The sequence below is a fragment of the Entelurus aequoreus genome, linkage group LG02 (assembly GCF_033978785.1).
Source record: "Entelurus aequoreus isolate RoL-2023_Sb linkage group LG02, RoL_Eaeq_v1.1, whole genome shotgun sequence".
Taxonomy (NCBI): Eukaryota; Metazoa; Chordata; class Actinopteri; order Syngnathiformes; family Syngnathidae; genus Entelurus; species Entelurus aequoreus.
In genome coordinates, this window is record NC_084732.1 from 11,995,816 (window position 1) to 12,008,437 (window position 12,622).

General features: G+C 42.1%; 1 protein-coding gene across 2 annotated transcripts; it reads right to left on the minus strand.

The window, feature by feature from the left end:
• Positions 1-404: 404 nt before the first annotated feature.
• On the minus strand, positions 405-11,664 carry LOC133662380 (gastrula zinc finger protein XlCGF57.1-like). 2 transcript variants are annotated; one of them, XM_062066339.1, is made up of 2 exons: positions 2,733-2,775; positions 405-2,383 (listed from the first exon to the last, which is right to left on the minus strand). In XM_062066339.1, the coding sequence occupies exons 1-2, from the start codon at positions 2,734-2,736 to the stop codon at positions 642-644; spliced, it is 1,746 nt and encodes a 581-aa protein (XP_061922323.1). In that variant the 5' UTR covers positions 2,737-2,775; the 3' UTR covers positions 405-641. The 2 variants fall into 2 exon arrangements, with proteins under 2 accessions (XP_061922323.1, XP_061922316.1); XM_062066332.1 differs by lacking the exon at positions 2,733-2,775 and adding an exon at positions 11,223-11,664 and having other exon boundaries at positions 406-2,383.
• Between the last annotated feature and the right edge of the window lie 958 nt (positions 11,665-12,622).

Sequence of the window (12,622 nt, forward strand, 5' to 3'; positions counted from 1 at the left end):
ATTCCTTGCAATAGCTCATTGAGAAAAGTTGTTTTTAAACAATTTGCTCAGGCATTTGTTGACAAAGTGGTGACCCTCGCCCCATCTTTGTTTGTGAATGACTGAGCATTTCATGGAAGCTGCTTTTATACCCAATCATGGCACCCACCTGTTCCCAATTAGCCTGTTCACCTGTGGGATGTTCCAAATAAGTGTTTGATGAGCATTCCTCGACTTTCTCACTATTTTTTGCCACTTGTGCCAGCTTTTTTGAAACATGTTGCAGGCATCAAATTCCAAATGAGCTAATATTTGCCAAAAATAACAACGTTTACCAGTTCAAACGTTAAATATTCAATTGAATATAAGTTGAAAAGGATTTGCAAATCATTGTAATCTTTTTTTATTTACCATTTACACAACGTGACAACTTCACTGCTTTTGGGTTTTGTAGACAGATTTTGTTTATTGCTAATGAAGGCAGCAATAACATTAAATATGTCAGAAAGAAGATAGATTGATAACAGTGGTTATTACATCACAACATATCATTTAAAACTACATTTACATAACTTTCTGGCTTCAATCTGCCACCTCATGTCTGTCCAGTGTGTGTTCTCATGTGTGACCTCATATTTGCTTTCAACAGAAAAACTTTGATCTCAGACTGAGCAGGCAAAAGGTTTCTCCCCACTGTGCGTTCTCGTGTGTACTGTTAAAGACTCCATCGAAAGAAAAGCTTGACCACACACTGAGCAGATAGAAGGTCTCTCGTCAGTGTGTTTCCTCATGTGTCGAGTCAGCGCTGAATGGTGAGAAAAATGCAAGTCGCACACTGAACACGAAAACGGTTTTTCTCCAGTGTGTGTTCTCGTGTGTTCCGTCAAATCCCTCTTCACAAAGAAACCTTTCCCGCAAAATGAGCAGGAGAAAGGTTTCTCATCGGTGTGTGTTTTTATGTGTGTTTGCAAATGTGACCTTTGAGTGAAGTTCTGAGCACAAATTGAGCATTTATAAGGTTTCTCACCCGTGTGTGTTCGTTTGTGTGTTTGCAAACGTGACCTCAGAGAGAAGTTTTGATTACAAACTGAGCATTTATAAGGTTTTTCGCCTGTGTGTGTCCTTGTATGTTCTGTCAAAGACCTCTTCAAGAGGAACTCTTTACCACACACTTGGCACTTAAAGAGTTTCTCTCCAGTGTGTGTTCTTACGTGTTCTGTCAAAGACCCCTTCGAAATGAATTCTTTACCACACACTTGGCACATAAAAAGTTTTTCTCCAGTGTGTGTTTTTGTGTGTTCTGTCAAAAAGCTCCTCGAAGGGAAGGTTTTACCACAAATTGAGCAGGTAAAAGGTTTTCCCCCACTGTGCGTTCCTGTGTGTTCTGTCATAGACTCCGCCGAAAGAAACGCTTGACCACACACCGAGCAGATAAAAGGTCTCTCGTCAGTGTGTTTCCTCATGTGTCGAGTCAGCGCTGAGTGGTGACGAAAATGTGAGTCGCACACTGAACACGAGTACGGTTTTTCTCCAGTGTGTGTTCTTGCATGTTCTGTCATAGCCGCCTTCACAAAGAACCCTTTCCCGCAAACTGAGCAGATGAAAGGTCTCTCTCCAGTGTGTGTTAGTGTGTGTGTTTGCAGATGTGACCTTTGGGAGAAGTTTTTATCACAAATTGAGCATTGGTAGGGCTTCTCACCAGTGTGGGTCCTTGCATGTTCTGTCAAAGACCTCTTTAAATGGAATTCTTTACCACACACTTGGCACGTGAAAGGTTTCTCTCCAGTGTGTGTTCTTGTGTGTTCTGTCAGTGACCTCTTCGAAAGGAAGATTTTACAACAAACTGAGCAGGTGAAAGGTTTCTCACCAGCATGTCTGCTCATGTGTCGAACCAGTGCAGAGTGGTGACTATAATGTGTGTCGCACACTGGACAGGAGTGTGGTTTCTGTCCAGTGTGACTTCTCATGTGTTTTTTCAGAGTATGACTGTGATTAAAAGTGTTGTCGCACTGAGAGCATTTGAAGTTTTCAGCGTTATCAGCTTTAGAGTCTTCATCATCAGTGTGAGAAGATGTGTGGTCACTATCTGACAGTGGAGCTAAGATCTTGTCTGCTTGTGATCCTCCACAGTGGTCTCCATCACCTTCTGTTGTCATGTGTTGTGTTGAGCTGCTGCTTGGAGGCTCCGCCTCTCTCTGCTCCTCACTTTCACCTTTGACCTCATCACCTTTACTCCTCATGATGACCCCCATCACTGGGAACTCCTCCAGTCCTTCAAGATGCTCTCCCTCCTGACTGATACTGTGTTCTTCCTCTTCCTCTTTAATGTGGGGGGACTGTGGCTCCTCCTGTTCCACCATGGATATCCAATCCTGCTCCTCCGGGAGATGTTTTTCGCTGACGTCTGCAGGACACAAGAAGATAGACACACGCTTTAGGAGCAGGGAGAGATGGGTACCTTTTACATCTGAACTGATACGGTACCAATACCTGGTATCTGGGAATCGACACTGGTACAATTTTCTGTTTTCCTATGGTAATAAGTCGTTAATAATACCATCTATGTTTTAAGATCTAATATGTAACAGTGAGCCAGTAATCATCACTGTGCTGTCCCCAGCTACACAACAGCTAAGCACCCAATAGCACACAAGCTAGACATACATAATAATCATTGAACAATATCGCAGTGCAAAACAGCAAATTTGTCAATGTAAACAACTATCAACTCATTTTAGTTGCGTATTACTCACACATACAAAGTATCCAGTGTCAGGTTCAAACACTGACGGCATCTATTAAACAAGACAAGAGGCAAAGAATTAAACAGAGACAGAATTCAATTTGGACTCAATATATTGAGGAGAGTCGCCCGGACATTGTATCCTTCTACAATCTCCAGCACGCTCTGCCAAAAGATTGCACTCCTCCTTCTTTATGTGACTTTCTCCCCCCACCTGACCACAGCTGCTTCCAGAGGGAAGTGGGTCGTAAGCAGCCTTGCCTTTGGTTACCGAACAGTTCAAAAGAAGAGTTCGTAAAACACTTCAAATAGAGTTCGTCTGGAAATTGGGCAGATCCTGCCATCTCTCCGCTTTGAAGTCACAGTGGAGTTTTACGAGCATTCTTCCTCTCGGTAGGCCTCAAAGACAGCCCCTGTCCTTTTGCCTGGAGTGAAGTGAAGTGAAGTGAATTATATTTATATAGCGCTTTTCTCTAGTGACTCAAAGCGCTTTACATAGTGAAACCCAATATCTAAGTTACATTTAAACCAGTGTGGGTGACACTGGGAGCATGTGGGTAAAGTGTCTTGCCCAAGGACACAACGGCAGTGACTAGGATGGCGGAAGCGGGGATCGAACCTGGAACCCTCAAGTTGCTGGCACGGCCACTTTACCAACCAAGCTATACCGCCCCTCATTTCATGGAACTCATTTCAACACAACGTTTTTTGTGAGAACGTACAAACAATTATTCTCACATCCAGTAACAAGCGTGTCCGCATCATTCCACTTACTGCGCCATGAGCTGAATTATTGTGGCCGCTAGATCCAACTACCAATCCACGTCAACTTAAAGGCCTACTGAAAGGAAATGTTCTTATTTAAACGGGGATAGCAGATCCATTCTATGTGTCATACTTGATCATTTTGCGATATTGCCATATTTTTGCTGAAAGGATTTAGTAGAGAACATCGACGATAAAGTTTGCAACTTTTGGTCGCTGATAAAAAAGCCTTGCCTGTACCGGAAGTAGCGTGACGTCACAGGTTGTGGAGCTCCTCACATCTGCACATTGTTTACACCAGCAGCGAGTGCGATTCGGACCGAGAAAGCGACGATTACCCCATTAATTTGAGCGAGGATGAAAGATTCGTGGATGAGGAAAGTGAGAGTGAAAGACTAGTGGGGAGTTGAAGCTATTCAGATAGGGAAGATGCTGTGAGAGGCGGGTGGGACCTGATATTCAGCTGGGAATGACTACAACAGTAAATAAACACAAGACATATATATACTCTATTAGCCACAACACAACCAGGCTTATATTTAATATGCCACATAACAAACACCTGGATGGTGGAGGGTGTGTCAGTGGATGGTGGAGGGTGTGTCAGTGGATGGTGGAGGGTGTGTCAGTGGATGGTGGAGGGTGTGTCAGTGGATGGTGACGGGTGTCAGTGGATGGTGGAGGGTGTGTCAGTGGATGGTGGAGGGTGTGTCAGTAAATGGTGGAGGGTGTCAGTGGATGGTACATACATCCAAGATGGCTGCGCTTCAGAGCAGCGGCTTCGTGCGAGCGCTCCTGGAAGTGAGGGCAAAAATACCCCTCAATTCAGTCAATTTCATGGCTGGCTCACAGCGTGTTCACTCCGTGATCACTTACGACCGACTTACGATTCTGGATGTGGAGAGATCGGGCCATTTTGGGCTGATAGATGCGTGTACGATGGACCTGCTCGCTAGCTTGGGAATTCTTCGCGAGCTACATCCAGCAGTGGCCTTTGAAGCAGCGGCGTCGACTTCCAGCGGAGACGGTCAGCGAAAGAGACGTAAGCGGTGCGCTCGGAAGCAGAAGCGGGGGTGTCGGGCGGGGCTAACAACAAAGCTAAATGCTTTGTTGTTAGCGGGGCTAACGAAAAAGCTAAATGCTAATCCACAAAGAAGCGCTAATAAGGAGTCTGTTAAGCTAGAACTAGCCAGCGCCAGGCTGGATAATCCCTGCACACATAGCAATTCTTCTAGAATAATATACAACTCACATAATGTTTTTTCTGCGTCAGAGGTGGACATGCATTTTACTGAGGTGGCAAACAATCTAAAAATTCCTGTCATATCAATTCCTAGATATGGTCGAAATTATTTAAAGTGCACTATGCATAATAAACGTAACATTATTAATATTGCTACTACGGATACTTTCAACAAAAACTCCTCAAAACAGCCCACTACCTATAATATGGGCTTTTTAAACATAAGGTCATTGTCTTCCAAAACGTTATTAGTTAATGAAGTCATCAGAGACAACAATCTTGATGTCGTTGGTCTAGCCGAGACCTGGCTCAAACCAGACGAATTTTTTGCGCTGGGTGAGGCGTCTCCTCCTGGCTATGCGGGAACGCATATTGCCCGCCCCATTAAAAGGGGTGGGGGTGTTGCACTAATATACAACAAAAACTTTAGCCTTACCTCGGACCTAAATAATAAATATAACTCGTTTGAGGTGCTCACTATGAGGTTTGTCACACCGCTGCCTCTCCACCTGGCTGTCATCTACCGCCCCCCTGGGCCCTATTCGGACTTTATCAATGAATTTTCAGAGTTCGTTGCTGATCTAGTGACGCACGCCGACAATATAATCATAATGGGAGACTTTAACATCCATATGAATACCCCATCGGACCCTCCATGCGTGGCGCTCCAGACTATAATTGATAGCTGTGGTCTTACACAAATAATAAATGAACCCACGCATCGCAACGGTAATACGATAGATCTAGTGCTTGTCAGGGGTGTCACCACCTCTAAAGTTACGATACTCCCGTACACTAAAGTAATGTCCGATCATTACCTTATAAAATTCGAAGTTCTGACTCATTGTCAACAAACTAATAATAATAATAATAATAACTACTATAGCAGCCGCAACATTAATACTGCCACAACGACGACTCTTACTGACCTACTGCCTTCAGTAATGGCATCATTCCCAAATTATGTGGGCTCTATTGATAACCTCACTAACAACTTTAACGACGCCCTGCGCGACACCATTGATATTGTAGCACCGCTAAAGCTAAAAAGGGCCCCTAAAAGGCGTACCCCATGGTTTACAGAAGAAACTAAAGCCCAGAAATTATCATGTAGAAAGCTGGAACGCAAATGGCGTGCGACTAAACTTGAGGTTTTCCATCAAGCATGGAGTGATAGTTTAATAACTTATAAACGCATGCTTACCTCAGCTAAAGCTAAATATTACTCAAATCTCATCCACCTCAACAAAAATGATCCTAAATTTTTGTTTAGTACAGTAGCATCGCTAACCCAACAAGGGACTCCTCCCAGTAGCTCCACCCACTCAGCAGATGACTTTATGAATTTCTTTAATAAGAAAATTGAACTCATCAGAAAAGAGATTAAAGACAATGCATCCCAGCCACAACTGGGTTCTATTAACACAAATATGACGGTATATACGACGGACATTGCCCTCCAAAATAGTTTCTCTCTCTTTGATGAAATAACATTGGAGGAATTGTTAAAATGTGTAAATGGGACAAAACAAACAACATGTTTACTTGACCCAATTCCTGGGAAACTTATCAAGGAGCTTTTTGTTTTATTAGGTCCATCAGTGTTAAATATTATAAACTTATCACTTTCCTCTGGTACTGTTCCTCTAGCATTCAAAAAAGCGGTTATTCATCCTCTACTCAAAAGACCTAACCTCGATCCTGACCTCATGGTAAACTACCGGCCGGTGTCCCACCTACCGTTTATCTCGAAAATTCTCGAAAAAATTGTCGCACAGCAGCTAAATGAACACTTAGTGACTAACAATCTCTGTGAACCTTTTCAATCCGGTTTCAGGGCAAATCACTCTACGGAGACAGCCCTCGCAAAAATGACTAATGATCTATTGCTAACGATGGATTCTGATGCGTCATCTATGTTGCTGCTTCTTGATATTAGCGCCGCTTTCGATACTGTTGATCATAATATTTTATTAGAGCGTATCAAAACACGTATTGGTATGTCAGACTTAGCCTTGTCTTGGTTTAACTCTTATCTTACTGACAGGATGCAGTGCGTCTCCCATAACAATGTGACCTCGGACTATGTTAAGGTAACGTGCGGAGTTCCCCAGGGTTCAGTTCTTGGCCCTGCACTCTTTAGTATTTACATGCTGCCGCTAGGTGACATTATACGCAAATACGGTGTTAGCTTTCACTGTTATGCTGATGACACCCAACTCTACATGCCCCTAAAGCTGACCAACACGCCGGATTGTAGTCAGCTGGAGGCGTGTCTTAATGAAATTAAACAATGGATGTCCGCTAACTTTTTGCAACTCAACGCTAAGAAAACGGAAATGCTGATTATCGGTCCTGCTCAACACCAACATCTATTTAATAATACCACCTTAACATTTGACAACCAAACAATTAAACAAGGCGACTCGGTAAAGAATCTGGGTATTATCTTCGACCCAACTCTCTCGTTCGAGTCACACATTAAGAGTGTTACTAAAACGGCCTTCTTTCATCTCCGTAATATCGCTAAAATTCGTTCCATTTTGTCCACAAGCGATGCTGAGATCATTATCCATGCGTTCGTTACATCTCGTCTCGATTACTGTAACGTATTATTTTCGGGCCTCCCTATGTCTAGCATTAAAAGATTACAGATGGTACAAAATGCGGCTGCTAGGCTTTTGACAAAAACAAGAAAGTTTGATCATATTACGCCTATACTGTATATACCTTTATATACATATATATATATATATATACCTATACTGGCTCACTTGCACTGGCTTCCTGTGCACCTAAGATGCGACTTTAAGGTTTTACTACTTACGTATAAAATACTACACGGTTTAGCTCCAGCCTATCTTGCAGATTGTATTGTACCATATGTCCCGACAAGAAATCTGCGTTCAAAGAACTCCGGCTTATTAGTGATTCCCAGAGCCCAAAAAAAGTCTGCGGGCTATAGAGCGTTTTCTATTCGGGCTCCAATACTCTGGAATGCCCTCCCGGTAAAAGTTAGAGATGCTACCTCAGTAGAAGCATTTAAGTCTCATCTTAAAACTCATTTGTATACTCTAGCCTTTAAATAGACTCCCTTTTTAGACCAGTTGATCTGCCGTTTCTTTTCTTTTCTTTTCTACTCTGCTCCGGGGTGGACCGCTAGCCTGTCCATCAGATGGGGACATCTCTACGCTGCTGACCCGTCTCCACTCGGGATGGTTCCCGCTGACCCCACCATGGACTGGACTTTCGCTGATGTGTTGGACTTTCACAATATTATGTCAGACCCACTCGACACCGAGGATGTCGTTGTGGCTTGTACAGCCCTTTGAGACACTAGTGATTTAGGGCTATATAAATAAACATTGATTGATTGATTGATTGATGATTGATGGTGGAGGGTGTGTCAGTAAATGGTGGAGGGTGTCAGTGGATGGTGGAGGGTGTGTCAGTAAATGGTGGAGGGTGTCAGTGGATGGTGGAGGGTGTGTCAGTGGATGGTGGAGGGTGTGTCAGTGGATGGTGGAGGGTGTCAGTGGATGGTGGAGGGTGTGTCAGTGGATGGTGGAGGGTGTCAGTGGATGGTGGAGGGTGTGTCAGTGGATGGTGGAGGGTGTCAGTGGATGGTGGAGGGTGTGTCAGTAAATGGTGGAGGGTGTCAGTGGATGGTGGAGGGTGTGTCAGTGGATGGTGGAGGGTGTCAGTGGATGGTGGAGGGTGTGTCAGTGGATGGTGGAGGGTGTGTCAGTAAATGGTGGAGGGTGTCAGTGGATGGTGGAGGGTGTGTCAGTGGATGGTGGAGGGTGTGTCAGTAAATGGTGGAGGGTGTCAGTGGATGGTGGAGGGTGTGTCAGTAAATGGTGGAGGGTGTCAGTGGATGGTGGAGGGTGTGTCAGTAAATGGTGGAGGGTGTCAGTGGATGGTGGAGGGTGTGTCAGTAAATGGTGGAGGGTGTCAGTGGATGGTGGAGGGTGTGTCAGTAAATGGTGGAGGGTGTCAGTGGATGGTGGAGGGTGTGTCAGTGGATGGTGTCAGTGGATGGTGGAGGGTGTGTCAGTAAATGGTGGAGGGTGTCAGTGGATGGTGGAGGGTGTGTCAGTGGATGGTGGAGGGTGTCAGTGGATGGTGGAGGGTGTCAGTGGATGGTGGAGGGTGTGTCAGTGGATGGTGGAGGGTGTGTCAGTAAATGGTGGAGGGTGTCAGTGGATGGTGGAGGGTGTGTCAGTGGATGGTGGAGGGTGTGTCAGTAAATGGTGGAGGGTGTCAGTGGATGGTGGAGGGTGTGTCAGTGGATGGTGGAGGGTGTGTCAGAAAATGGTGGAGGGTGTCAGTGGATGGTGGAGGGTGTGTCAGTGGATGGTGGAGGGTGTGTCAGAAAATGGTGGAGGGTGTCAGTGGATGGTGGAGGGTGTGTCAGTGGATGGTGGAGGGTGTGTCAGTAAATGGTGGAGGGTGTCAATGGATGGTGGAGGGTGTGTCAGTGGATGGTGGAGGGTGTGTCAGTAAATGGTGGAGGGTGTCAGTGGATGGTGGAGGGTGTGTCAGTGGATGGTGGAGAGGTGTTCTATCGGGTTCAGGTCAGGACTCTGTGCAGGCCAGTCAAGTTCATCCACAGCAGACTCTGTCATCCATGTCTTTATGGACCTTGCTGTGTGCACGGGTGCACAGTCATGTTGGAAGAGAAAGGGGCCGCTCCAAACTGTTCCCACAAGGTTGGGAGCATGGAATTGTCCAAAATGTTTTGCTATCCTGGAGCATTCAAAGTTCCTTTTACCGGAACTAAGGAGCCAAGCCCAACTCCTGAAAAATAACCCCACACCATAATTCCTCCTCCACCAAATGTCACATTCGGCACAATGCAGTCTGAAATGTAGCGTTGTCCTGGCAACCTCCAAACCCAGACTGGTCCATCAGATGTAAAAGTGTGATTCATCAGTCCAGAGAAGGCGTCTCCACTGCTCTAGAGTCCAGTGGTGATGTCCTTTACACCACTGCATCCCACGCTTTGCATTGGACTTGGTGTTGTATGGCTTAGATGCAGCTGCTCGGCCATGGAAACCCATTCCATGAAGCTCTCTGCGTACTGTACGTGGGCTAATTGGGAGGTCACATGAAGTTTGGAGCTCTGTAGCAAGTGACTGTGCAGAAAGTCTTTGCACTATGCTGACCTCTCTGTCAGTTTACCTGGCCTACCACTTGGTGGCTGAGTTGCTGTTGTTCCCAAACTATTCACTTTAATTAGAATAAAGTTGACTTTGGAATATTTAGCCGGCAAAGTCAAAATGTTATTTCTGAAAACATCAACTAGCAACAATAATGTTAACAAAGACCGGAGATCTGAAGAAGTCATAGTAGTCACCTGTTGTTATTATTATTATAGTAGTCACTTGTTGTTATTATTATTATTATTATAGTAGTTACCTGTTGTTATTATTATTATAGTAGTCACCTGTTGTTATTATTATTATTATTATAGTAGTCACCTGTTGTTATTATTATTATTATTATAGTAGTTACCTGTTGTTATTATTATTATTATTATAGTAGTTACCTGTTGTTTTTATTATTATTATTATAGTAGTTACCTGTTTTTATTATTATTATTATTATAGTAGTCACCTGTTGTTATTATTATTATTATTATTATAGTAGTTACCTGTTGTTATTATTATTATTATTATAGTAGTCACCTGTTGTTTTTATTATTATTATTATAGTAGTTACCTGTTTTTATTATTATTATTATAGTAGTTACCTGTTGTTGTTATTATTATTATTACTATTATTATAGTAGTTACCTGTTGTTATTATTATTATTATTATTATTATTATTATAGTAGTCACCTGTTGTTATTATTATTATTATTATTATAGTAGTTATCTGTTTTTATTATTATTATTATAGTAGTTACCTGTTGTTATTATTATTATTATTATAGTGGTCACCTGTTGTTATTATTATTATTATTATAGTAGTTACCTGTTTTTATTATTATTATTATAGTAGTTACCTGTTGTTATTATTATTATTATTATTATTATAGTAGTCACCTGTTGTTATTATTATTATTATTATAGTAGTTACCTATTTTTATTATTATTATTATAGTAGTTACCTGTTGTTATTATTATTATTATTATAGTAGTTACCTGTTGTTATTATTATTATTATTATTATAGTAGTTACCTGTTGTTATTATTATTATTATTATAGTAGTCCATCCATCCATCCATTTTCTACCGCTTATTCCCTTCGGGGTCGCTGGAGCCTATCTCAGCTACAATCGGGCGGAAGGTGGGGTACACCCTGGACAAGTCGCCACCTCATCGCGGGGCCAACACAGATAGACAGACAACATTCACACTCACATTCACACACTAGGGCCAATTTAGTGTTGCCAATCATTATAGTAGTCACCTGTTATTATTATTATAGTAGTTACCTGTTATTATTATTATTATTATAGTAGTTACCTGTTGTGTTGAACTCACCTTGATGTTTGTTGAAAAGAGCGTCCAGTAGTTGACGTTGTCGCTCGTTCTCCTCTTTTGTTCTAGAAAGTTCCTCCTCGTATTCTGCTATCGTTCTTTCTAACACTACAAATATTTCTTCCACAGCAGCAGTTAGTCGCTGCTTCACCAACACTCTCAGCATTTCTACTTTGCACATTTTCACACTTTACACGCACACTTTAGCGACGTGTCGATCACTTCCGCTTTGTCTCTTTGTTAGCAGCTAGCAAGCTAAGCTAGCCCGAGAAGCTTCGAAGTGAGCCGCAAAGCAGTTTAAGTTTTCACAACAATCGGCGGTTACTTGCTATCATGGACTCTGCAGGGAAATTAAAACTCCGGTAGTATGCATCGTATTTCGGTCTTTTTTGTTCTAGTTGTCCCAAGCCCAGAACTGGTCGCCTAAAATGGCGAAACACGCATGCGCAATACGCCCCAAACAAAACAAAAAAAAACTTTGTTTAAAAAACAATATGATACAAAACGTCACAATTCAAAACAAATACCGTATTTCACAAAGGCAACAACGAATATTCAACTAAACAAACATTTCTACAAATATCGACGTTGAAAATATTTGTTTTGGACTTTTCAGACAACCCAAGATATTAAAAAAAATACATATAAAAAGGGCAACAAAAATCGTGTTTGAGGGATAACACCACACGGGAAACAAATAAAAGCATCACACTATAAATTACTTTTTTATTTGTCTTTGATTGAAATAGTTCTGAGCCCCAGTGTGCACAAACTTGAAGGGCCAAATGTAATTACGTCAATATTTAAACAATAACTTAAATGTGTCATTGATTAGTTATTATTTCAATTAAATACACATTTTTTTTTAATTAAATGTGTCATTAACGTTTTCAATGTACAATTAAATTCTGTCATCAAATGATCGACTTTATGATTTAATTATTTTACTATTGATTGATTTATTTATATAATTATTTAAATAATTAATGACACATTCAAGCAATTATTTACCGATTGATTTGTTTAATTTTGTCCCATTTTATACTTTAGATCCTCATCTTCGTGGAGTCACCACCAATGTCTGTATTACACCACCAATGTCTGTAATACACCACCAATGTCTGTATTACACCACCAATGTCTGTATTACACCACCAATGTCTGTATTACACCACCAATGGTCTGTATTACACCACCAATGTCTGTATTACACCACCAATGTCTGTGTCACACCACCAATGTCTGTATTACACCACCAATGTCTGTATTACACCACCAATGTCTGTATTACACCACCAATGTCTGTATTACACCACCAATGTCTGTATTACACCACATTATCTGTATTAAACCACCAATGTCTGTATTACACCACCAATGTCTGTATTACACCACCAATGTCT

Excerpts from the sequence above, each read along its gene's own strand:
- LOC133662380 (XM_062066332.1), bottom strand. The coding sequence starts at position 11,400 with ATGTGCAAAGTAGAAATGCTGAGAGTGTTGGTGAAGCAGCGACTAACT. Across the intron at positions 2,384-11,222 it reads TCTTTTCAACAAACATCAAG|ACGTCAGCGAAAAACATCTC; the intron begins GTGAGTTCAACA and ends TGTGTCCTGCAG.